General features: G+C 41.5%; 1 protein-coding gene across 3 annotated transcripts in view; it reads left to right on the forward strand.

The window, feature by feature from the left end:
* shroom2a (shroom family member 2a) overlaps window positions 1-27,667 on the forward strand; it is a 45,580-nt gene that overhangs the window by 16,043 nt on the left and 1,870 nt on the right. For 2 of the 3 annotated variants that reach the window (XM_069680351.1, XM_069680352.1), the window contains exons 4-10: window positions 10,994-11,116; window positions 12,409-14,818; window positions 15,635-15,720; window positions 22,646-23,221; window positions 24,227-24,793; window positions 26,406-26,571; window positions 26,716-26,988. In XM_069680351.1, the coding sequence (XP_069536452.1) occupies window positions 10,994-11,116; window positions 12,409-14,818; window positions 15,635-15,720; window positions 22,646-23,221; window positions 24,227-24,793; window positions 26,406-26,571; window positions 26,716-26,988 (4,201 nt within the window). Of the gene's footprint in view, window positions 1-10,377; window positions 10,480-10,993; window positions 11,117-12,408; window positions 14,819-15,634; window positions 15,721-22,645; window positions 23,222-24,226; window positions 24,794-26,405; window positions 26,572-26,715; window positions 26,989-27,667 lie in introns of all 3 variants that reach the window. The other variant, XM_069680353.1, reaches the window with a different exon arrangement.

Below are 27,667 nucleotides of genomic sequence, written 5' to 3' on the forward strand. Positions count from 1 at the left end.
GGTTTATAGCAGAACTATTGTGGACCTAATTGACTGGCACCTGGGTGTAGTTGAAGTGAAACTTCTCGTCTGATTTTTATAATGCATGTGAGGAGAAACTCGTACAGTAAATCAACTGAAGACGGACCTAAAAGCAGACTAAATATTACTTGAGTGTCTTGCATCACGGCTAACATCTAAAGCGTCTTTGTTTTCACTTTATCTCTGGTAGCCACATGTATTTTGTTGTTTTAAATGGAGGGAGAATACGATCCACATACTGGGTAGATTTAACAGATCAGCAGGATGCATGTCTACAGGATATGTGTATTGTCAGTGTGTTTGTAGTTGTAAATGAAGACAGACATTTCCTTAAAAGGGCCAGTCTTATTGTTCCTGTTGCATTGTTCACTGGCTTTTATTCCCAGGGGACTCTTCCTTCCTTCTGCCCGTTTATGTTGAAGAGTTTAGTTTGCTTTAAATGTCTCAAATAGCTTCTCAAGTCCCTCATTTTCAAGGCCACAATAACAAGTTTGAGTCTGATTTAGAAAACAGCAGAGTGATAGTTGTTCATTATACAACCTCAAAGCTTCAGTTCCATTTCTTCTTTTTATTTAAGTCTGGATTTTGTGGATAAAGCTGGTGTTGGACATGTTTTACAGTGTAGCATTCCTCATCATGACCTGCACTCGTACAAAGCACTGTAATGTTTGATTGTAGCTTAATCTGTGCCTGAGCATGTAAGATGTCAGCCGTGAAACACCTCTCCTTTTATCTCAGGGATAATGTTGGATCGGTGAACGAGGATCAGGAAGCTGTCACAACCTGCTCCTGTCCTCAGGTGTGGTCTCTTTACAGACAGCACAAGGGAGGGGCCTGATTTATTTTGCATGCAGTGACTCATGTGAGATTGTTGGTGTAATGTCATAGGGAGAGGGGCAGGGGAGAGGCCTGTCACACGTCACACAGAGAATAGGCAGGTGTGGTTATCTGTGGGAAAGCATCTCGTCTCCTCGCTGCACATGCCTCGACAGAACTGCTGTCACTCTGTGCCTCAACTTTGATCTGTTAAGTTTAAAAGTTAATTTACATTTTAAATATCAACTTTTTGAAAACATCTGCACACAAAAACAAAATAAGGGTGTTGGCTAAAGTGAAATTGCATGTCTTGTGCTTAATTTGTTTAACACTTGCCACACTAACTACTGCATACAGTCAAACACTATAATTGTCCAGCATTGACACATTGCATTTGCATGCATTGCAGCGTGCTATTCTTATGCTTTGCTAACTCTAAAATCTAAAAGCAATAGGTAGTAATTTGGAAAGATACTCTATAACAAAGAAGATGCACTACAAGCTTTCACAGTGGTATAAAATGGTAGCCGCACTTCCTCTCATGTAAGCTGGCCTGGTCTCTTTTTTCCCCCCTCTAATTAGTTAGAATAATCAATTGAAGCACACATATTATTTCAGTTTTTATTCATGGTTTCACTTTCAAGTCCCTTTACATTTCAGTTTATTCAGATAGAAGCAGCCCTGTAAGTTCACCGGTTGCCAGATCTTCTGGAGAGAAGAGAGATCTAGGTTGCCAGATCTTTCAAGAGTGTGTAGCAGAGAGAGACGGGTCTCAAACAAAGAATTGTGTCCAGATTTTTCCATCTGAAAAAATGCAATCGAAAGACATGCAGCACTTGAAAAAATTATACATTAAGGTGAAAGAATCGGTCATAATCTGTGTTCACATTCACTTTTAGCATTCACTGAACAGACTCAGCAAAGATCTTTTTATAATACAGATAATGTACCACAAGCTTTGTCAGTGATAAGAAAAATGGTTCACACTTAAGTCTCCTAAAGTTCATGCTTTTTTCCCCCTCAAAATCAATTAAATATAAATTACAAAAATAGCATTTTTAAAGACACAGGCTTAAACTTTTGATTCATGGTTTTGTCGTTTGATTCCCTTTGAATCTCAGTTTGTCTCTTGTTGGAAAGAGACAATGAAGAAAAGAGAAATTGTTAACCAGACTCAGCAAAGACTCTTAATGACAAAGATGAAGCACTACATGCTACACTAATAATAGGAAATGGGTCACTCTTCCTGTCCCGAAAGGGTGAACCTTCTACGGATTTCTGTCATAAAAAGGCCAGTTCACTGTCAGAATGTACAGAGGATAAGATGCTTGTGCAAAATGGGTTTCATGTTGACATTGGTGTGGGAAAAGTCTCGGTTAGGATCTTTGCCAAAATGCACTTCTCCTATTTGACTGAAGTGTCAGCACCTGCTGCTCGTCACCTTAAGGGGCGGGGCAGTTACAAAACCCATGTGACAGAGATACAGGAAATGAATGACTCGGTGTGTCCTCTCCTTTCCAAAATGTATCTGATTTGGCTTAATGCAGCTATTTTTAAGTTGAATTCAAGTCAGTAGTTTGTCACAAACAATGTATAGACAGCCCCCCCTCTTTGTCTTGAAAGCAGCTTTACTAAGATCAGGAAAACAAACGGTACACACGCTTGTACTTTCTGTCCAGTGCAACTAGAGGTCACATAAACACAGATTATTTCAAACCTCAGTAGCTTTCCCATATTGTGTTGAATCATATCGCATTGGTGATCTTATGAGATGAACTGTTCACATTATTTTGTTTACCTCTCTTCTTGTTCAAGGTAGAAGGGATTTAATTTTTTCATCAGGCCCCCCGCAGTCTGGCCTGTCCTCCTTTTCTCTTCCCTTGAGGCACTTCTTGTACGTGAAACTAACAGCAGAGTGAATCATTAAACTTTACAACATGAAGCTTGAAGTTTGTTGTGGCTTTCTGTTTCCCCCTTCTGGCTTTGTAACAGAAGTACCACAATCACTAACAAACATCATTGTCTTTCATTAGAGGAAACTCCATCCACTTAAGCGGATAGCCACCTCTTCTATGTCTCTTGCAGCTTTAAAAGTTCTGTTTTCGATAGATTTATACACTTATGTGGCTATTTTAGATGAGTTAGGCCCAGAGGTTTGGTGCACAATCCAATTATACCTGTAAAAGCTGATTGGCCTACCTTACAGTGTGAGCATTCAGTAGGGGTTGCAGTGCTGTGGCTTACATGCACTGCTCTTTGTTTTTCTTAATAAGCCCACAAAGCATGATTGGTATGCTGTGTTCTGAATTCTTGTAATAAGCAGATTTCTTAACATTTTTTGGGTCTCAGCAGAGAAAATCACAGTTTAGAGATTTCTGTGTAGCTCGGTCTTAACTGCTCCCCCTCGGGCTTTTGTTGGTTTGCTCCATTGCCAAGGTTAGTGGACAGGCAGGCACTGAGGTGGATCACTAGCTTAACTGGACGTTGATTTGAATTTGATCTTTGTTTTTTGACACCATACAGTGTTATCTAAGAAAACATACACTTGCTTTGAGCTGTGATGGTTTTTTCTTGATGTGACATGAAGAGATGTTGGTGATTGACAAATATTTCAGAAGGTATGTATGTGAATCTGAGGGAAAGTTGTCACATTTAACTGTTGATGTGTTTTTTTATTATTGGAAAGAAAAGTGTATATATAATGCATGTTTGTTTGTAATTGATACATACACATTTTTATCTTGTCTAATGTGAAATAGTTTGTCCTCACTCAAAGTTATTTAGTATGTTAAAGGGGAAGATCACCGTCAAGGGACACATCATAATGTTTGATCATTTCTCACACCTTATACAAGTTTTGTGCGCATTTGCTTGTATAAGTAGTTTGATAAAATGAATTGTTTGTTGTTGGTTAATCATATGTCATTACGGGGGACTAGAGCTAATCCCCTCACTGTTTGTTGTTATTTGACTTCCGTTCTGGTGTCATTCAGCTGTGAGTAAGCCTATCAGCTTGCTTTAAATGGGGATTCCCCTATTTCTAGACTGGAGCTTGATTTCTTTAATGTATTTTGAGGTCTAAATTAAGGACTTGTATGTACAAAAAGTTTTAAAATTGTTTTAGAAGATTCAGTTGGCAATTTGCGCTGTAGTGGCTGCAAATTAAAGGGCCAGTTCCCCGATTTTCAACCTCAGTCCTATCATGCTATTATGGGGAGCTAATGCCATTATGGTAGGAAAAAAATGCAATTTTGCTCTGTGCCTTTGGAGGACTCTATCCACTTCTCCAGAGGGCCCTGGGAAAACTCTGCCGGATTACGTAAAACTGGCGGAGGCCAGGGAGCTTGGTAAACTACACTTCCTCAGTCTAGGACGCCCGCCTCCGCAGATTTTTAGACAATCCACCGGTATATTCTTGTCATATTTCGGATTCTGTCCCACTCTGCCCCGTTGCCTGCATTGAAACGGTAGTATTTCACTCCAGCGTCTCTCGCTGGGCCGTTCCTTTCAGAGGCAGGGGTGCAATGAACGCTGGGTGTTGTAGGAATGTAGAATGGCGAAACCACGAGCTGTTTGTACAACTTTCTCCACAGCTGTGGCGCCAATTTCAAATATTATTGCTTGTATTGATTACAGAGAACACCAGCTTTGACTGACAGCGGATTTTCACAGGGGTGAATTTCATTTTTAATCCCTGCGTGCAAATGTGCCAGATCAAATTTGGATCGTTTTAATCGTAGATTGTCTGACATCATTGCAGAAAGGATACCTTCAAAGATCGATCTTTGTGTGTAAGAGTAAGATCAGTTTTTAAACAGAAACAGCTGTTACAATGCTCTCAATAACACAGACGGACCCAATTGAAAAAAACTAATTTTTTAACATGTGATTTGCTATCGCTGCTGCTATCAGTTGATTATGTTTCATTTGGTATTATCAATAAAGAACATAGCTGGGGCGCTGGTTTAGCTCGGTTGGTGGAGCAGGCGCCCCATGTACAGAGGCTGCAGTCCTCATCGCACTGATCCCGGTCTGCCGATCATTTGTTGCACGTCATCCCCCACTCTTTACTCCCAACATTTCCTGTCTATCTTCAGATGTCCTATAATTAAAGACAAAAGCCCAAAAAATAATCTTAAAAAAAAAAAAGAACATGGCTGATTAAGGCAGTGGTACAGAAAAAACTCACGTTTGAAAGGCAAAATGATTGTTTTTGTGAGTGATGTCAGTGCTCACTCTTTCAGAAAAAGCATCTTTCTCTTTAACAAAAAGCTCTGTCGGGATCCTTTCTGTCGTCAGACACTTAGAATAATAATCCGAGCCAGTTGCAAAAACAAGCACCTTTTAGAATGTACATTGATCGGCGTTGACACCATTACAGTCAGACTATTAGCTGTCCACTGAGGCCATCTAAGTTGCAAATTTTTTGTACCTCTCTTAGTCATTAAGTCCCCAAAATATGTATTAATAAGACCCAGGTTTTACAGCAGATGGATCCTGCACTCTGAGACACTGATTGCCCCTGAACTGTGATAATTGATGTTGTTTAAGATGCAGGACTTTGTTAGAGTGATGATGTTCAGACCCTCAAACTCAGACAAAAGGTTTCCAGGTGTTTCTGGGCCGTGGGTCAGTGCGGACACTCGCCGACTTGACAGCTGGTATGCCACTCAGCTCAGGAATGTGCTGGTCATTACATGCTGCTCATGGTTCACCTCTCTCACCCGAAACATGACTGGTTTGATTGTGGGTCCTGCTGAAGAGGGTCTTTGTCAGACCCTCAGGGACCAAATGGAATCCACCGGCTCACCTGAAAGGTGCAGGTTGGCTCCATACAACCTCAGCATATTTCTGCCCCATAGTGCACATATTGCTGCACTTCATTTTGCCAGATGTCATACAATAGTTAATGCATCACCTGTCCAAGAGACATTGTACTTCTGGTTGCCCCGTCATGTTTTTTGCTGGTGAGATCAACTTGTAGTAAAGATGTGGTTAACTGGATTCGCTGCACCTCATGATGAAATCCTTATTTGGACTGTAAGCTTGACTGCTTCCCTCACAATAGATCTCTGTGAATTTTATTGCCCCATTATCAGCTTAAGATTGCAACAATTATTTACTAATCTTCTTGCTGTCACCAGACCTCTGGCTTTTGTGCCAGAAGACATTTAAATAAGATAAAAAAGCACTTGTTTGTCACTTAGAAACAAGTGTTTTCCTCTGTTTGTGCCGTTTAGGTTTATTGTTATCTACAGGCAACAGTGGAGATGCTGTAACAATCTGCACGGTTTAATGAGCAGAAGAACAGATATCAGTTCAGATGACTTTGTTTTCAGATTGTTTTTTTGTCCTAACATTTTTTACTGGTGACTTAAAATTTCCTTGATAAGCCATTTAATTAACATGTATTACAGTTTGCACTCTTGTAATGTTTCTTATGTTTCCATATGATAGCTAATATTGAAAGTTATGTCATAGATATAAATTCCTAAAGAAGACAGTCACTAAAAGTTTTGACAGTCTATTTTTTATTTTGGAAGTCAGCAAAGAATTTGAGCTCGAGAATCAAGCCTGCATTAGTTTTGTTGACAAGAAATAATTAAATTATTTCAAAGCAAGTTTAATAGAAAAATTTATATTATTTTGATTCATAATAATAGAACAAAGAACATTTTGCACATATATTTCACGTGGCAGGTATTCAAAGTTGATTCAAAGTTGCAAAAATACTCTTGCAGGCTGTCCAACATAAATAATTACAAGCTCTCTTCATCATTATGAAATCTTTACATAATATAAAGCACTTCTCTTTAAGAGGGAACACAGTCTCTAAACTTTACTTATTTCACCTCTTACATAACTAATAGTTTAAAGAATATCTCCCTAAAGGACAGCAGTTAAAGCTTCGCCTGCTGGCGTAAAAAGGTAAAAAATGAAAAAGGAAATGCGGCAGCAGGAATTACGTACCTCAATCTTGATTATGATGGATGGATGGATGGATGGATGGATGGATGGATGGATGAAAAATAACACTAGAAGAAATAAAGGAATACATCAAGGAATTCTAGCAGCAATAATAAAGACTAACCTCATATATATTAATCTAAAATATAAACTAACATATCTGCAAAGTAAACCTACTAAAATAAATCTAAGATAAGATAATCCTTTATTGATCCCCAGGGGAGAAATTCGGGTGTTGCAGCAGTACAAAGACAAAATAGCAAGTCAGTAAATAAAGTAAAATATATATATAATATATCTTAAATGTAAACAAACATTACAGGCAGGTAGAGGTGCTAATGTACCATACAGTCTTCACATTTGTGAAAGTGCAATTACAGTATATATATGACATACACAGTTATGTATGAATAACTGTTAAAATAAAAATGATTAGATAATAACTTGTGTTTTTGTCGTGTTAGGTTGACAGATCTACAGCTACAACTGACCAGCCAAATTAAACCAGAATTGTAATAATGATTTCAACAAATTGTGCTAAAGTCAGTGTTTTTTGTATTTGCCATGTGCTGCTGACGTCCCCGCCTGGGCAGTCGCAGAGCTCATTACCCGAAGCTTTCAGGAACCAGGGTGCCCTTCCACCCCAGAGAGCAACCTGTTGCCATGGTTATCGTATAAAAGCAAGTCTGCCGCACAAGAGGGGAGAAGAGTCCGGTTTTTCATCCCATCATTAGCATATTAGCCCCTTAGAGCCAATGAGACGAGGCAAAGGTACGGGAATACTCCAAGGGGACTGGCTGCGACAATAGCCCTCCTCCTTCTCTATACACTCGTCCTCCCCCCTCTCAGGGGCAAAACCCCCGTAATCCTGCAGGAAATCTCCCCTCGGTTCAAACTAATTCTTCCCAGAGAACTTAGTTTAAGTCATGGCTGCTCTGTGTTGAGTGTTGTGTTCTTGGTAGGTGTGTGTTTTGAGGTCGTGGATCAGTGTTGGAGTTGTGTGAGGATGCTCAGCAGCCTGCATGTGTCTTCATTATGGCTTTTCTTTGAAGTGTGTCAAGTGGAGTGTGGAGCCTGACCAGCACACGGCTTCAACTGGTCTCACTCCCAAACTGGGCTCCAGTCTAATATTACTGTATGATCTCTTGGATTACACATTCTTTCTTTGTGTCCATTTTGAATTCCTTCATCCAGATGTTTGGTGAGTCAACACGATGATTCTTGTATGTTTTTAAACTTTTGACTTTTTTATTGTATGGCCACCATACCTGCTGCTCTTTGTCTGGTTATCAGTAAACAACTGGGGTACATTTGGGCCCTTTTTTTGACCCTAATACTCTGTTATTGTTTTTGTCTTATCATTCAACACGAGGTCAGCCATCATTTAGGTTAAGCCATGATCAACTAGACTTAGCATTTCAAAACCAAATTAATCTTTGAGGGAAAAGGCTTAAAGGTAAACCAAAGTCTTCTGGGAATATTCTCCGGAAGTGTTATTATTAATTGGCTGTTAGTTTGTCCTGAAGCAGGTTTACTTTGTGCTTATGTGATCTGTTTATATTTGAACGTTGGACTGGTTGGTACCGGATACATTTGAAGTGATTTGGGGCTCAGAAAACAGCCTCTCCCCCTGCCCCCCATTCCAGTCAACTGATTCACTTTCCTAGCATATCTGTGCCGGCCCAGCTGTAGCCCTGACGATAGGCCTAATAAAACCAGCCTCATTTGCATACCAATAGCAGGCGCCATGTGTGGCTAGCTCTGAGTGCCCCAGAAACACGGACTGTGAGGAGACAAGGAAGACTGAGCTCCATGTTGGCTTTTTCTTTGTCCTCTAAACAGGCCTAAACTTTAATCCACAATTAATTTCGGGGAATTGTCCCACTTTATTGAGCTTAACCAAATCTGTCTCAGTCTGAAAAATCTCAATCCATAAAACTAGTGTTTGGTGCAAAGATAAAAGCTTACTCATTTCAGTGAGTAGTTTGTTTTCAGGTCTCCATCTAAAAGGAAGCTCTTGTTCGGACCTCTTGTCATCAGATCATTGAAGGCCTTTAGACAAGGTGACTGAGGGGGCACGACCTCTTGGCCTTGTGGCTTTGTAGGACAAGTCTTGAGTCCACTGAGAACGTAAGCAGGCAAAGCTTTGTCTTTAAAAATTCCTCACCAGTATCACACCAATGTTCCTCTTATCCATTTCAGTGACATACATAGTATATGAGACTGATGGTTAAAATAATCAGTCAAAAGGATTTGCAGATGTTTTTAAAGTGTTTTTAAACATATTCCACTTTTATGTTTCTTTGACAGAAGTCAGAAGCTCTTAAATCATAGCAAAACATCAAAGAGAAAATACCAAGTAACACACAGGCCTGAATAAGTTTGTTGGCCCTTTTTATGCAAAATATATGATTTAGTAAAAAAAAAAAAAAGAATGAATCCAAACTGCAAGTCCAAACTCCAACTTTTTCCATGTACCTCTTTTGACCGGCGCAAAATATTTATGTTTAAAAACAAACATTAGAGGTACAAAACAGCACAGCTCCATCAGTGTTTTATTTACAAAGCAACAACCTTGTAACCAAGGTTAATGGGCTAATTTGTCCCCACAAAAAAGCACAAAGCTTGAGCATTTTGTAGGCTCTGTTGTCACTTTGTGTTTCACTTATTTGTCCGTGTTTCAGCTGTAAAGCGTCTACGTTTCAACAAGGAATCAATTTTGTTAATATTTGTCTGTCTCAATATCAATAACATTTGACAATTTATGGCAGTTAATGACAGCATGGAAATATGGACATCATGTATAAAGTGTGCTTTGTTGAACCTTCATTTACCAGAATTATTTAAGGAATTATGCATGAGTGATATTTTTAAATTAGCAATTAAAACTCCCCCCTGCAGTTCCACAAACTACCACTAGGGATACAAGTACTCCACACGACAAACACTGTACAAAAAGACCAGCAGTCAAATGATCTAAGTGTTGAGGATGGAAGGGCTGTCTGGGAGGCAGACGACAGCTTGGATCGAGGGCTGATGTGGCTGATCTGATTGTGTAAGAGATTCTCTGTTGTGTTAAGCCCCCCTGCCTCATGCTGGGCTTGTGTTCCCCCCTGGGACCATATGGCAAAGTCTGAGCACAACCAGCTCACCTCAGCCTCACATGCTGGTTAGATAATGAGCCTATTAAGAGATGGGAAAAACTGTTTTACTCCGGTGTTGTCGTCCATGTTGTAGGTCCTATCATAAAGGATGTCCTGTCATAGCTCTCTAACCTGTGTGCTCTCAATAGGCTGCATACGTTTGACCAGGAGAGGGGGCTATAACACAACACATCAGCAGACTTTTCAGCTACTTATGACTGCATAATTCTGCCCTGTGGATTATAACACTGTGATAATATAGTTGGATCAGAGGAGATTAAGAGAACCTTTGTCCTCATGAGCTTTTGAGACAACACACTGATTTTCTTGCAGTGATACAAACTAAATGTTCAGTGTCCTGTCTTCTAATGTGAGTCCAGTGGTTTGTTGGCGAGCTCTTAGTGTGTGTGTTCCTCCCCCTGCTGCCCAGGAATATGAAAATGGTGGATATTGTAACTCAGAAAATGCCCTCAGAGAATGACGTGCATGTGGCGAGAAGCTTTCTCACGAAGATTTTGCGAAGTTCCATGAGGTACGGTTTCTGTGGCTTCATCCTAAACAGTAGCACATATTCTCCCTTTTTCCTCTCCTGGTGCCCATATTCATCTCAATCCTTCATCTAGTGATAAACATCATCTTCATTAGTGTCTCCCCTCCCATGGTTGCTCTCTTTGGCATGCGTCTTGTGGTTCATGTCATTAGGTGAAGCATATTTATCCCATGCATGCAATACAATGTCTGTGTGTGTGTAACATGTTTGTCTTTGTGTCCAAATGAAATTGTGTTTTATTTAGTTGCATGTCATTTTATGCTGATATGTTGTGTTCACCTTTTCCCGACATGCCATACAGAAAGAATCGCTTTAAAGGGTATGTTTCATGCAGATAAAAGGCTTCTAAAGCAGTTTCATTTGTGTACGTTTGAGTGAATGAAATATGTCTTTTACTTGTTTGGTTGCAGTGCCAGTTATATGTGGAAGCAGCACATACTGTTCTCCATAAGTGGCTAGTCTCTAATCCAGTCTGTATTTTATGCCCTCTCTGCAGGCGGAATGAACCCATAAGCAGGCCTCACTCCTGGCACTCCACCAAGTTCAACGAAAACCAATCAGAGACTGCCAAAACTCAGTCTCCACCCACAGCAGTCTGGCACACCAGATATGATGCAAGGTAACACTTGGATCTTTAGGTTTGCCTCTTTAAGGTCTCAGTGTGAGGTGTCGAGCCCTTTAAAGGTGTATGATTATGCTTAGTGGGGTTTTACAACAGAATTTAATCACTCCTGAACCTTCTTACAGCCTTGTTTGGTCTTCCCCTAACTCTGAAAATGCCCACTACCATGAAGAGTGTCATTACATTTACTACAGATTGTGTTTCTCTGATTTGAACTACAAGCTTTTTATATACAATACAAAATACACAACTTAAATATCACTCCACACTGAAATTCAAACAGCATTTTTTGGGCACTTTAGCTTAAGAAACATAAACACAGATTAAACACACAGTTATACATATGAATCTATTCATAGGCATACATAACACATCAAACAGTCATAACGATTACATGCTCAATATTCAGATCTTAGTTTGCTGTAACACATTTTTGGTTTTGCAACAGAATAGACTGATGTATGAAATCATTTTTGAAACATTTAAAGATATAATCTCGAAGTTCTTATTTTCATTTTATTTGGCGGCACCTAATGTCAATGAAAGGCGACTGGTGGCGTATATGTCCCAGATAAACGGATGTCTACAGCTGGCTCCCTTTGTCACGGTTGTAACTCTTGATTTTCCTGGCTGACGGTCGCTTTCCTTTTTAGACTGTTTGCTTCACCTGAGCGTCGAGTTTGTTTCTTTTTCTTTGGATTTTCACTTCTTGTTGAAGTTGTATCTGTAGTCATCCATCTTTTCTTTGTTTGTTCAGCCATAGTAGATTACTGTTTACTCGCAACATTTGCAGAGAGCAGAAAAGCAGCCTTAATAATACTATCCATAATAATACTATATACTGCAAATGTAAAGGCTTTCATCAGTGGGCCATAGGCACCATTGTGTTACCTCATTCAGCAATAGATAATGACTTGTCTGTTAACATCATGCGAGGATTTGAAATATATTGTCCATTTGTTGAATCAATCTGTGCTATGTAAAAGAAATGAAAGTTTTCCATGCAAAGTGGTTTATCCTGGCGGGATAAGCTTTTTCCAAAGAAATCCAAAGTTTTCTTGAGTTTACTCAGATGATAAAGGTTAATCCTATTGACAATTCTATACTGCTATAAAAAATTTAATTGTAAACAACAATGGTACAATAAATGTAATTTTAACATGAAGCTGTGATTAAACAATCTTGATTATAACAAGAAGTCTTTGTGTGAACAGCTTTTTATTTTTGTTTAGAAAAAAAGAGGTTCTTGTTTGTATTTTAACTCTTGTTTCTTTGCTTTGAACCTCCAGCTCTTCTTCAACTGATCTCTCCTCCGGCTGGGAGCAGACAAACCTGCGCAGAGTGTCTGACCAGTTCAGCTCTCTGGGCAGTATGGACAGTTTAGAACATGTTTCACACCCATACCCTGCCGGTCAGCTGTCACCTGCCAAGTCCAACAACAGTATGGAGCACCTGGGAGGAGGGAAACGAGACTCAGCCTACAGCTCCTTCTCCACCAGCTCTGGCACACCTGATTATACTCTCTCAAAGAGCAACACTGCCTCCACGGAGAACATGCTCTATAAGTTCAGTCAGTGGGACTCAGGTGGAAAGCACAACAATGGCAGAAACAGCCAGACCCTGATTGAGGGAGTCAAACAGGACGACAGGGTGGCGTACTTTCAGATGCCAGGAGTCAGTACAGGCAGTGAGGGTCCACAGACTGAGGACTCGCCCGGCTCTCGCCACTCGACTTCAAGTCGAACCAGCTGTGGACCTGTTTGGCATGTCCCTGAGAAAAAGAAGACTGCCTCCCCCTCTCCTCCCCCTCCACCTCCCCCTGCACGCAGTGACAGTTTTGCTGCGACCAAGGTACATGAAAGGGGGCTCGTTGTAGCTCATCCTGAAGGACCTGAATCTTACGTCCCCTCTAAGGCTCCCTCTGAAAATCGCATGAGCCACAAACTATCCCTGAAAAATGACGGTGACAGTTTGAACACTACATCTGATAAATCAAATCAGTTCAACTCTAACAAGCAGTACTCCCTGTCCAGCAGTGATGTACGGCATGGCCAGCCGCACCACCAGAGACACCACAGTGACAAAAGCACTTTTAATCCTCAGCCCTGGGCTACGTCCGCACCGAAGCCACAGAACGTAGGTGGCTACTATTGTAGCCTGCAGGAACTGCCTACTAACGGTTCTGCACAACACGTTGGTCAGAACCAGAGAAGGAACTTAAGCACCTCGGCCACTGACCCAAACTCTGACAGCAGTGGACAAAGCCGGTACTACTGTGTCACAACATGTCAGCCAACACAGCCGAACACTCAGCCCCTGCAAGGAAAACCAGAGGACAGAAGGAGTGTCACAGGTGTGGACGTGCCTCAGACTGGAAATGAGCGTAACTCTCTCAGCCCGCAGACGGTCACTAAAGTGAAGTATCAACTGCCCCAACCGCAGCAACACTCCTCGCACATTAAAGACAGCAATGGATACAGCAAGCATCAAGGAACTACTGTACCACAAACCTCTGTATCTAAATCTAGCTGTGATGAAAGAGGAAGCCAGCGAGGACACGACCCACAACATACAGAAGCTCAGTTCATGAGTTATCCTCCTAGCAGACACTCTGAGCAGCGGAGGTCCCTGCAGCTACAGCACAGAGAATTACCCCCAGATATGAGACATCACAGCAACAAGATCTGCCCTCAGGCAACCCCCATGCTTCACTCGCTGTCCCTGGATGCCGCAGGCCAAGACGACAAAACAAGAGGCCAAGACTCTGAGGAGTCCCTTGAAGGCAAGCAGGTCAGAAGGAGCGACCGCTTTGCCACCACGTTAAGGAATGAAATCCAGATGAGGAGAGCCAGGCTGCAGAAAAGTATGAGTGCAGCTGCACTTCCTGGTACTGAGGGTGAGCATGAAAATAATCAACATGTCTGGAAGTCCACTGAAAGCACCACCCCAACCGCTGTCAGCGGCTCTTTCAGTAACTCCTACAAGGATAATCTGAAGGAAGCACAAGCTAGGGTCCTAAAGGCTACGTCTTTCAGGAGGAAAGACCTGGAGCCGATCTTACTGGAGCACCCTGCAGCCGAGGCCTTACCTAGTTACCCATCCTCAGGGCTGGCCCGTAAAGACGTCCCCCCTCTGCCGACTGTCTCAGAGTCTGTGATGAGTAAATCGGGGTCTGCTGGAGGTCAGGTGACTCGAATTGGTGGGCGTAAGCGTTTTCCTGCAGAGAAGAAGGTGAGGTCTTTCTCTGAACCAGACAAAATCCATGAGGTCGGGGTGAAGGAGGATCTCCCTAGCAGCGAAAACACAAGCTCCTCTCTGGACCAGCAGATGCTCTTTAAAGAACCAGCTTTCCCCAATCCCATTCCCCCACCGGGCTATACGGAAAACCCAACGGGGGCCATGGCCCACGGTCCTGTTTTCACCAGTGAATCAGGCTCGAGGAGCAGAGAGTACGCTGAAGAGGTCCACGGAGGTCCCTACTCTGCACACAAGTTGTCTGTCCTAGACCAGCAAAGACTGGGAACTTTCGCTGAGTACGAGGCGAGGTGGAACATACAGAAGAAAAACCCAGAAACAAGAGCCTCAGGACGGTACCGGTCAGCCGATAACATCCTGGATGCAGGACCGGAGGAGAAGACCAAAACCACCTGCTTCCATGAGAGATCCCGATCATCTCCCTCAGCTGACTTCTATGGACAGGTGAGTTGGATTGTTTGTGATCTCAAAATTACTGAAACAAACCTCGAACTGGAATAAAGGATCACCCAACTCAAGAATTTTTGTAGTCAACTATTCGTAGCAGGTTTATTTTTTACAATTGTACTATCCATGCGTATACTTTGGGGGCATAGGAATAAATTTGGGTTGAGGGTAGGAGTGAGAATGTAAAAAGTAAAACACTGTGTGAGATTACAGAGAAATATAAAACTAAAATAAAGAGCCTTTAAAATATAGAATTTTAAGGGAGAATGAAGTGAGCTTCCTGTTGAAGACGATGCCAACATTAAAAGTGGTAATGATTCTGAATGTGTCTGTAACTACAGTAAGATCTAACAGACACAGACAACAGACAAGGTAAAACTTGTTTGACCTAGACTCTTTCATTGAATAACCTTTGGTTGAGTACTTGAGGTTAGCAGTAAATTTGAGTTATAAAAAATGACAGGTTGCTTGGTTTTTAGTCTCTTAGACATTGCTGCTGTATGAAGCTGCTCAGGTTGCTTTACATCTCATTAAGACTGAAGTGAAAGGAACAAAGGAAAGAGCCAAGTCAAATATTAATCCATGTTTGCTGATAATGACACACCCTCAGCTTAAGAAAAGAGAGGGGCATCAACCTGCTGACTTCTTTTTTCACTGTCGGGAAAACCAGGAAGCTGTAACATGTGTTGGATACAATAAGGAACAAAAGACAAGCACTTGGCTTTTTGTGATAACTGGAAGCTTTTTTTTCCCTCTCGATTGTTTGCATAGCTTTGCATAACAGACCTTGTGTTTGTTCAACTTTATTTACAGAAAATTCAAGCTCCTGCAAGAAAGTCTGAGACTGAATATTCTCAGACGGAGAGTAAACCTGCCGAGCCACTCGGCACCGTCACAGGGTGAGTACATTTAATTTCATGTAACCTTTTAGTGCAACGGATTCTTTGGCAGGGGGACTACTTTTTGTCTCCAGTTTACAGCAAAATATATAAAGCAAAAATGTTTTGCATTTTATATTTGACTCTCTTCAGTTATATCAGAGGTGGTAAACTAGTATCATTATTTGTCATTAATGGGTAAAGTGACACAGAATACAGACACTATAGCGACCAGTGCTCTTCTTAACTCTTAATTTTGCTCTTGCACCAGTGTCTTTATCACTCTTTCATCATATTAAGTGTGATTTGTTTCTTATTCTCTTAATACTCCTGAGTTTTATCAGTAAAAGTGTACAGAAAGCTTGCAGAGGAACAGTGAAGTCTTTATGATCAGTCAAGGCATACCAGTGGCACTGCCTGTGTGCAGCTGTGACAACATAAGCCGTCTCTCTGGCTCTGCTTTGTGTCGCTCACTGGAGGCTTACTGATGTAGGCGAGGCATCTGACCGAGTCTGTGACAGTGAGGAAGTGTTTCATCAGGCCTCTATGAGAATGTAACGGGGACCCCAGTTCAGGGGGGCCAGCCTGAAGGCATGGCATTATCATTATTAAGATCTGCTTCTTTGTATAGAGCTGCATAACTCGATGGATGGCAACGCTGGTCTGTAGACTGAGAAATCTCAACTATTGGATGGACAGTCATGGTATTTTTATGGATATTTATTCTTCCAAGAGGATTAAGGTTTTCAACTTTGGTGATTTTACAGTGTTTTCATGCCGTGTTTTTAAATGAAATTAATTGATAATTATTGAATGAATTGCCATCAAATTGGATTCAGAAACTCATGCTCCCCTCAAAATGAATTCTCATAACTTAAGTTAATTTAGGGCGGCTGTCGCTCAGTGGTGGTTTTACACTGCGGTTCCCCCTCAGCGCCGTAACAAAGCTTTTGCCATTTTACATTGAACCAAGTAACGCCGGCGTAAAGCCGCCCAAGTGTGTGTTTTTACATAGCGTTTCGGCGTTGCATGAGCAAAACGTGTAAAAAAACAGCGCATGCTTCAAATACACACGCACGGCTCTGTTACTATCTCCGATGCCAGCTCAGAGGCGGAACGACTTTGCCCCACCATTCCGCCGGCGTAATAATCCCACCTTGAACTGGCAGTGTGAAAGGGGCTTCTGTCTACCTGTCGAAGTGTCCTTGGGCAAGACGGTGAACCCCAAATTGCTCCTGGTGCAGAACTGTTGGCGTGTGTATATGACAACTGATTGAGAGTTGGGCACTTTGCATAGCAGCCTCTGCCATCAGTGTGTAAATGTGTGTGTGAAAGGGTGACTGGACATGCAGTGTAAAAGCGCTCTGAGAGATCTGAAGACTAGAAAAGTGCTATATAAGTACAGTCCATTAACCAGGTGAAGCGCCATCATCAGGTCAAAATTATGATAAAAATTTTCCAAACTTTGGTTTATGCTAAATACATGCACTCATTTATTTAGTACTCAGAAAGCTAAACTCAGTACAGCTCATTGAAGTTGATGATGTCACCGTGACATCCCCTGTTGGTTTGTGGACTAAAGTTTTGATGCTAAAGTTTGGTGTATTGTTTGTTGCCATCTTGTTTTTTTGGACTCAGAAGTGACCATTTGTGGACGAAAAGATGGATAAACACTGATTTGCCTCTGTCCTAGTTGAAAGGTCCTGGCAGTGACTTGTCAATCAAAGGTAGCCACACCCTAAAGCATATACTGCTTTAACATCTACTTACTCCTTTATTCACAAAATGAACCTCATGCTGTGTCTAAGAAAACTTGAAACTATCGATTGAGACCATTCGCTCTTTACTCTTTTACTGAGGTAAAAAATCAACAGAGAAGCAAGCTCATTTTCTGAAAGACTTCTATGTAATCAGACTTCTTTTTGCATCCAGTTGTTGCAAAATACTGCAAAAATTCTTTGAAACTAAGAGGCTGCTTCCACTTCTTATATAAAGTCTTTGGTACAGCTTCAAAGACTTATTTTGGCTTTGCAGGAAAAAGGAATAATGGAAAAATTGGTTCTTTTAAACAGTTAGCTAGTCGGACCATACTGCTGTGATACTGCACATTCTGTATCCTACATCTAAGCTCAGACTAACCTATAATTATAACTTTTGTAAATATTAACTCAAACTTTGTCTGGAAATGTACATAAGCCCGAAAAAGGGTTAAAATAATCCTCACATAAGAATAAAATGAAGCAGTGTTTGTATATAAAGTGGTATAAGTGGTTCGGGCACATTGGATTAAACCTCCCTGCTTAGTGACTGTTTGTTTTTTGGGCAGGGTGGAAGTGTTTACAGGTAACGTTGATGAGCTCATGTGATCCTTTGATGATCCCGTATGAACTCCTGTCGTATGAAAACACAGATTACTGTTTAATGTTAAATTATAATGTTTCACCTCGATTATGTTCTTTCTTTCATTTGAAAATATAGCCCTTAAAGTATTCCATATTTTTCCACCGTACATTGAGCGGAAGCCATCTCATGCCTGGTTTAACTTGATTTATCCTCGTATTGAAGGGATACTCCACCACTTTTACACCTCATGGAGACAGAGCTACTCGGGCTGAAAAAATCTTCAGTTGGAGGGAGCATTAAAAAGTGTAGGAGAAGGGTTTAAAAGGAGTGGGTATTTAATAGGCAGGGAGGGTTAAATTAAAGACACTATTGAGTTGCCTGACAGGAAATGTAGTAAACAGTGTTTTTGGTGCTTCAACCATTGCTGGAGACAGAAGTCAGTATATGAAAAATCACAAGTAAGCCCTCCAAGGATCTCTTTTTTTCAGTTTTAAGCCTTTAATAGGGCGTAATACTTTTGACTTCCTGACAAAAGGTTTAAGTTTTTATGCTGTGATTATAAAGGCATTTTTATCTTTCAAAAAGAGAGTGCCTGGTAGTTCTCTAAGGATTTATATGTCTATGTTTATACGTATACTTGATAGTTATCCAAAAACGTCTTATATTAATATTTTTGCTGCTTCTTCGATTGTGACCTTTATTTTTAGGCCTGTCGCTTGTGAATCAACTGCATTGTAGTAAAATGACACTGTAGTATTGCATAACTATTGTTTTAATGCCGATCAGTTCACATGATTTGTAATAAAACAAACTTCCCTTTTCCTCCAGTAACATTAAATCATTCACAAACTATGCATTGTGTCGAGGTCAGGATGACTTCATGGTTTATAACCAGTTATTCAGGAGTTTTGAAGCGTTATCTAAACTCCCACAGGTGAAACTCATCGCAAGAGTAAAGTATCCCGTCTTGAGCAATCCCATTGTTGAGGCCCCACCATTTGACACTCATGTTTACATTACAATAACAGTGCAGAGGAAGTTATTGTCATTTAAAGGTGTGGGAGATGAGCTAAGCGAGGTGAGCTCCACCCAGGTAGTGTTATGGATACAAGTGTAAAGAGACACCAACAGGTGGCCTATGTCACACAGAGCCAGCAGACACTCAGCACACTGTTACTCCTCTTCTCTGAAAATGACAGCAGTAAAACGTCACATAGGGTGAGTCTGTTTCACATTTATTTAAATATACTGTCCTGTGATTGTACGTATCTTTAAAGCTGCTTTGTATACGTACAGACAGACTCATATTTTATAGGAGTAAAGTGTGGTATTTTTTTAAACGAGGAAAGAAGCAGTTTAAAACATCTTAAAGAATAATTCTGGTATTTTTAAACCTGGACTTTATTGTAACATATTTCAGGCTCTGAATGACTCATAGGTACAAAGTAATCAAATTGTTCCACTAAATTGTTTCAGCTGGCATCCATGGAAAGTCTTAAATGGCTCCAACATAATACTTGAGTGCAAATTGCACCAGATCAAAGTACGTCCACTATAAGTGCTCACTGTCTCGTTGAATGTGTTTTACATTACTGAAAGGATCCCTACAAAAAATACTTTTTTGTTAAGGTAAGATGCATTTTTTTAAAAACAGAAACAGTAATTTATTTCCTTTCAGAGCCAGGCAATTATTTCTCTTAAAGCCTAAGCAAGATAGTTTGTTTGTATTTTTGTGTTGTATTGAATGGGAGCTAAAGCTGAAGTCACTCAACAATACAAACAAACTTACTGGGCATGCAGCAGTAGACCAGTAACTTCTGTTTTTGTCAGTCTGGTGGCTTTGAGAAGAGTGACATACTGTATCTTATTGCCTATTTTTTTTTATCTTATTCTATTTAAGTCTTTTACTTATTTTATTCTAGTTCTGTGTTAATTGTTCTGCACCAAAACCACCAACCACCTTGTATGTGTAAACCTACTCGGCAATAAACCTGATTCTGATTCTACATATATCGGCTGTTTCTGGTTAAAAGAAAAGCATGTCACTCTTAAAATCTGAATCATGGCATTGGCAAAATCAAGCACTAGACAAGAAATGTTCAGGTGCATTTGCCTTGAAGATATAATCTCAAAGATTTTCATAATAAATGTCTGTTAAGTCTCTATCTATTGCCGAATGAGGTAACCCAATGGTGCTTGAGTCTATGGCCCACTGATGAAAGCCTTTGCATCTGCAGTATATAGTATTTTTATGGACTGGATGTCCTGGTTTCCCCTGTGGCGACATTCATGGAAAAAATCACAAGCGGCGCCCAGTTAGTGACTCGTTTTCCATCAGCCAGCAGTGGTTGGTCTGCCAGAGAGGGTAGGCGGAGCTAAGCGGCTGCTTTTCCGCTCTCTGCAAGTGTTGCGAGTAAACAGTAATCTACTATGGCTGAACAAACAAAGAAAAGATGGATGACTACAGATACAACTTCAACAAGAAGTGAAAATCCAAAGACAAAGAAACAACCTCGACGCTCAGATGAAGCAAACAGTCTGAAAAGGAAAGCGACCGTCAGCCAGGAAAATCAAGAGTTACAACCGGAGCCAACCGTGGACGTCACACATGCAGCACTGTCTGGATATCTGGGAAGTGTGCTCCTGCAATTACCGTTTATCACCATACGTGCCGAAGAGAACGAAACTGAGATCTTTGAGATTATAACTTTAAAGGTAGTGTTGAAAGCATTTGGAGCGTTTTTTGCTGATGTCGGCCAAAGCAATCTACTGGAGCAATTCAAAAACGTTTTGTACCCATTAGTCATTAAACTTCAAAACATATATTTAAAAAGATAAATAAATAAAACAGAGCCAGGTTAAAAAGGACAGAATTCCACTTGTATATCTGGACACCTTTACTGGGCAACAGAAAAAAGAAATACTATATTATAAAGAAACTGATACTAAATTAGTGTTAATTTTGTTGAGTTGTGTGTCCATTTTCCCAAACAGCCACCCTATAGAAATGTTCTTATAATCTGATCATGCATAATTATATTAATATGTATCATTAGTTGAACACCTACAGTACTTCATTGTAAAATATCCCTCCTACCAGTCACTGTATCAATATCTCTGACATCACATATCATGTGTCCCTGAGATAACTTTCTCACAGTCTGAGCTGAAGTCGAGGCAGGAGGGAGGGTCACATCTGCTTGTAAGAATTTCAGTTGGGAGGTTTGATTTATGGCGTCTGTCTGTCCAGAAGTCACCGTGCTGTATCATGTGACTGAAGAGTCAGTTCACTTTAATCAAAGCTGCGTGATTTATGTGTTAATGGGTTCTGAGTATTCCTAATTGGATTTAAATCAGTGCATTCATGGAAATGTAATCTGTGAGCATGAAACCACAGTTCTTGGTGGGTTTGCATGTTTGCAAGTGGTCTCGATCTCATTTAATAACAGCAAAGAGTCCCACCACTCAAAAAGTGTTTTTCTTATGTTTATGTCCCCTACAATGTCTGACCTAAGTGTTCTGACATGTATCTATATGAAGGTGTTTTCACATTCATCTGTTCACATCCCTAAACCTCAGATCCAAACGTATCCCAGGTGAACAATAAACTCCAGCCAGTAACTGTCTAATAATCAACAATACCTGCAAAGAAACCTTAAAGCTCTGGTGCACATGAAAGCAGACTTGGCAGTACAGCAAGTTAGCATTAGCATAGTAAAGTTAGTATGCAGTAATCGGATGTACTAAAAACACTAACTACAACCAAACACAGTAACATAGAAGCAGATATTGTTGTATGTTTCTTAACTGCCAGTTAAAAACTAACAAACAGAAACAAAGATACTAACTACACTCTGATACTTCTGCTAACACGATGTTCGTGCACAATAGACTCCTGGTCTGAGCTTAATCTCTCCATGTTTCCTCTAACACTCGCCATCTTGATGCTCTCTGCTCTTTCACCTGTCACCCCAGCACGAGCACTGATGAGAGATGGATGTGATGCCATCAATGTTCGATCCAGAATTTCCCCATGAGGCAGAAAGAGTACTTCCAGCCCCTTTTTTTAACTTTGAAAATCATCTTAAACCAAATGTTAATCATAGCAGAGTATTTTGGGATACTTATCTGGAGAGGTACCTGGCAGGTATGCTAAAGCAGAGAACACCTACTGCTTCAAAACGTAGTATCATATCACCTCAACTCCTGCAGTTCACTATCAGGCCTCTAATGATTCCTGTGATGTGGAACTCTTGATCCTCTTCCATGTTACCTACAAAGAGTTAAAGTATAAATGTGAATCATGCAGGAAAAAGTGATCCAGTCTTGCTCCTTTGCACTGGAGGATTATTTATTCCTCTTTGCTGACTGCTGGGAACAGAAATATTCCTCCTGAGGCTGCCAGCTGAGCAGTAAGCAGGGAGGAGGCTCGCAGAGGAGAGGGAGACGTGTGTCTTGTCATGCTGGCATAATCACAGTGGCTGCAGGAGAGACGGTCGAGGCCTCCTGCCTCACTGTATTATTTGATTGAGCTGCAGATGATAGTCCAGGCGGCTGCCTGCTGAACAGTGTGTAATTAAAAGCTTTCTATTGTGTTCCTCAGGTTCTCTGACAGAGGCCCCGGCGACTGTAAAATACGAGAAAAGCCTGTGGAGTTTGAACACTACCCAGCACCACCCCCTCCGCCCATGACAGGAGCCAACCCTGACTGCAGACACAGAGCTGCCCCTGCACCCGTGAACCACAGACCCCCATCCATCTCTCACAGCCTCACCGAGTCCGAGGACCACACTGAGCCGCCGTCTGTACCCAGGAAGAAGCCCCCTGCTCTGGAGAGGCCTCCCTCACGTCCAAGTTACCCAGAGGTCAAGTCCCACGAGTCCTCCACCGGTTCCCAGAGCGAAATCTTCACCCACTGCCCTCCTAACCCCGCCTTTGCCCCCACCCACTCTGCAAAGGCAGATTCTGAGCAGGGCAAAGGGCTCGTGGACAAAGGACAAGGGGCAGTACATCATCTATCAACATCCAATCCTCAGCCTGCCTCCTCTCCCCCGGTTTCCTCCCACAGACCTCCAGCGCCGGCCACCATGGAGGGGCAGCGCTCCCCATCGCCACAGTTTTCACCACAGAGACTCAGCGACAAACCTCCGGTCTCTCTGCAGGATGAAGACGCAAACAGGTAAACTTTCTGTTTCCTCAGCGGGAGGATTTACTCTGAAGTGTGCAGTATCACTGCAGCTGCGAAACTGAACTGTGGTTGTACTCCTCGACTCGTCGTGTCTTTCTGCAGCTTGTACAAAGGAGCTTATTGAGAGTCACTGCCTTTGTACGCTCGACATGTGAGTGCTATCAAGCCGCAGTAAATTAGAGGGATTCTCCACATTTCTATGAAAGCCACTGGCGCTCGAGGCATAATTGAGCTTAAATTTAAACACTGGAAAAAGTTAGCTGTCAAAAACAAAACAAAAAATCAAAAAAAGGAAACAAGAAAATATCAAAAAAATGTCAAAAAACCCAAAGATATCTAGAACTAGTGCTTCCTGACAAAATACAAGTACAATTATTCGGCTTCTAGTACAAGTCAAAAGCATCATGGGGGAAAATATGTTTGTCTTTGTTCTCTGTTCTTGAACTGTAATGAGATAAAAGGGTTAAAATGCTGGCTCTGACGCAGCAGTTTGTATCTGTCAGTGTTGATCAAACAGATTTATAATTCTGTTTATTAGAGCACAAAGTTACTCCGAACCAGACATAAAATCTCAGTAACAAGTTAAAATAAATAAAAAACATAAAACCTGCCAGGTAAGGGGAGATATCTGTCACACTAAACGTAAGCACATTAGGAACATGGTTTTCATCTTGCATCGAGTGCACTTTTTGCAGTGTAAATCTTGTATAAATGCTGCCATTGTGAAGCTGTTTGTTCATCCTCTTGATTCAGAACTAATGGATATCATCTGTAGTAGCTTCTGACTGTACAGCAGGATTATAACAGTGAGCAGAAACCAAAGTGGTGGGAGGAGTTCTGGATATTCCAGCGTACTGGGCATGGAAAAAATCTCAGTTGCCATCATGCAGAGACTTTAAATCAGCGTATGGCTGGAAATACTGAAAATAGAGATTTTTTTCCACCTTTTGTTGCGTCTGTTTGTAAGTTTCTCTCTCTCTTTGTCTGACATTTCAGGATGGAGCACATGATAGAAAACCAAACGTCAGCAGTGAAGAAAGTGCCCATCAGGATCGTCCACTCAGAGGGAGCCTCAGAGAAGGAGAACAGTCCGTTTTTGTGGCACAGTGACCCTCCGGCTGTCGAGTCAGAGGTTCCTGGTGTGACCAGACTCGGCAGTCTGGGAGCTGCGGGGCAGGACTCTGTTTTCTGTGCCTTCACTCGGCAGAGGGAGCCCGACACTCCGGCGGACCCACAGCCCCAGAGAGACACGTACATGACCACCGTTAGAGATCTCATCAGCTCTGACAGTCAGCAGCCACCGCAGCCCACAGACGAGCCCGGCAGCAGGTTAACCACAGCAACCACAGGACCGTCTGACGAGGACCAGAAGAGGGAGGAGCTGGCCCGGGACATCATGGGGAAGGATAAATCACTGGCTGATATTCTGGACCAGAGCAAGATGAAGACCACCATGGACCTGATGGAGGGGATCTTCCCTCAGGGGGAGCAGCTGCTGGAAGGAGCTCACCAGCGCAGGAAGGCACCGCCGAAGCAGACGGTCAACCGGCCTGCAGAGGAAAGGTCAGACTCAAAGTTCAGCTTCATAAGCGCAATGTTACAGACACCTGCTTACCTTACCTGTTTGACCTGTAGGGAGTATAGTTACTCTCAACATATGCAGTTTAATACTGAAGACCTGACATGAATCTGTGTGCGTGAGGTGAGGCTAATTCCCACACATGAATATTTCAGAGACTTCCTAGAAAAGGCAGTGATCGTTTTCATACTCCTTAAACGTTGACATCTGCTGTGCAAGTATTTAATGTCTGATTCACCAAATTCTTTTTAACTGACTAAACTTGTTTGGGAGAGTTGATCATTAGGAAAATCAGCTCTCCCAAATTGCTTTATAATGCAGTTTCATACACAGAAATGTCACTCATGAGTAAACACTATTTCACACTGCCGGAGCTCCAGTCCTGCTGTCAGAAATCAGCAGACAAATGTAACGATGTCAGCAGTTGTGTTTGGTTTCCCCCCAAACATTTGGTTTATATCAAATCAGCTGCCAACGACATATATGACAAAAATATCTGAGAGAATTGTTTGCTTTAGTGAGAGTTTTTTTAAGTGTCTTTGATCGTGTCAAAGTGCGTCATTACGACGTCTGCATGAGATGGAGGGGATCGATGAGGGGATATCGAACATTAGGTAATATTCGACCAGTAATTCCCAACCAGGCTTCTTGTACCCCATTGGAAACTTCTGATGTCGCAAGTTGGAAGTAAATGGAAAGATTAAGTGGTTCAACTACAATTTAATATTTCATCTAAAGATATATCAACATATTTGTGTATATTATCAAAATTGCCTTCCAATTAAACCATCTAAATCAGAAGCAGAGATTCGAATGTTTTGCTCGTTACCAATCCCCTGAGAAGCTTCAGTTGGTTGATAACAAGCAGATAATTCAAATCAGGTGTGTTAGAGTACGGAGAAACTTAAGGGGTTGGCCTCCCCTAAAGCTTAAAGATATATATAGACAGATGATAAACATGTGAAAGAATGAGCTCAAACAGTGAAAATATAAAGATAAAAGTAAGAGGAATCAATTCGGAGAATAAACAGGAGAACATTTCAGCTTAAAACAGTTTGTAGATGGTTGAAAGATTCAGCTCCTGCCATTTCTAGTAGAAGGAGCTGGAGTGCAAACTTATGAATTTATGCTAGACAACAGAAGAAAGCAGAGGTTGAATAGTGCTGAACGATTTTGACAAAATATCTAATTGCGATTATTTTGACTTAAATTGCGATTTCGATGTGATTTTGCGATATTAAAGTGAATGATCATTTTTACATCATTATTCTCATTTTCATTGAAAAATATGAACTCGTGATTATGGTGTGATTTTTGCAGAGATCTTTACCAACCGAAGATATTTCATGCTTTAGTCTGTGTATGATGTGTAGGCCAGAACATCTCTGCAACACAATATTTAAATTAAAACGGTTTTTAACACACTTTTCACCCTGAAAATTGCAGTTGCCCATATTGATTAAATTTCAATTAAGTGTTCAGCCCTAGTTGGCAACCACTCTATTTAACATGAATGAGAAAACTGGACATGCCATTGGTTCTAGAAGGAGGCCAAGTTTATTGTTAATCTAAGTTGAGTACTTGCGTTGATTTCAGGGAAAAGGAGGACAGTATGGCTGCTGCTGTCGCTATGGTGACCAGCTCCACATACTACAGCACCTCTGCTCCCAAAGCTGAGCTCCTTATCAAGATGAAGGACATGCAGGAGGAGGAGGAGGAAGACACTGAGGACGAGCTGGACATCGATCTGGCCAACAAGAAGGTACCACATACTTACTGAACCGGTTCATCTTTAGTCTGCTTATTTTTGTTGATTAAATAAGACTTTGTGGGTAAACACATGCTCGTAAAGGTTTAGCATTAAGCCTGCTTCATAAAATTTCTGTTTCCTTATGTCGTCATGCAGCAAGAGCTGATCGACAGCTTGAGCAAGAAGCTGCAGGTGCTGCGGGATGCGCGGGAGAGTCTGCAGGAGGACGTCCTGGACAACAATGCTCTGGGAGACGAGGTGGAGGGCCGAGTCCAGCAGGTCTGCAAACCCAACGAGCTCGACAAGTTCAGGATGTTTGTGGGGGACCTGGACAAGGTGGTGAGCCTGCTGCTGTCGCTGTCGGGCCGCCTGGCGCGAGTGGAGAACGCCCTCAACAGTCTGGAGGAGGACGCTACAGCGGAGGAGAGGGTGAGGAAATAAAAACCTTAAGTCTAAGGCCAGGGTTAGACTGCAGGAGCTTTAAAATCCTTACAGTTGCATCATACAAAAATAGAAACAGATATTCTTCCCACTAATGTCAAACATGCTCTACAAGATCTGAAAGTAACACGCAACACTCACGACAAGTTATTTTGATTATTGTGTGTGCCCGAGAGAGTACCATCTCACGTGATCTTGTATGATCTCACGTGATCTTACTGGGCAGCAGATTTAAACCAAACTGAGACTGATTACAACCTGCTGTCGGGATGCGTCTCAGTGATGAGAAACAAAAGCAGGAGGATTAAGAAGTCAAGGGAAGAAAAAAGTGGGGAGACGCAGTCAAGTCTTTTCTTTAATGACAACAGAAGATAAAATTGTACCCATTTACCTGGCATGTTACATTAGCATGCTAGCTAACGTTAGCCTGAGCAGTTGGACAGTTTTAGGACTGGTTCTATAGTCTGAAAGCCTCCAGTTGGGCTCAGACTAAAAGTTAGGTGTAGATTTAAACTCAGTTCATCCCTCCCAACAATCAGAGAAGGATTCTGGTCTGGGACCTTTGTCGGTACAGATGTTTGATGTGTGGGGTGTACAGATCGAGTCTTAATCAGAATCAGGTTTATTGCCAAGTAGGTTTACACATACAAGGAATTTGTCTTGGTGT

Source organism: Semicossyphus pulcher, unplaced genomic scaffold, assembly GCF_022749685.1.
Source record: "Semicossyphus pulcher isolate SPU_LCO1_2020_fin unplaced genomic scaffold, fSemPul1.0.p SCAF_4, whole genome shotgun sequence".
Lineage (NCBI taxonomy): Eukaryota > Metazoa > Chordata > Actinopteri > Labriformes > Labridae > Semicossyphus > Semicossyphus pulcher.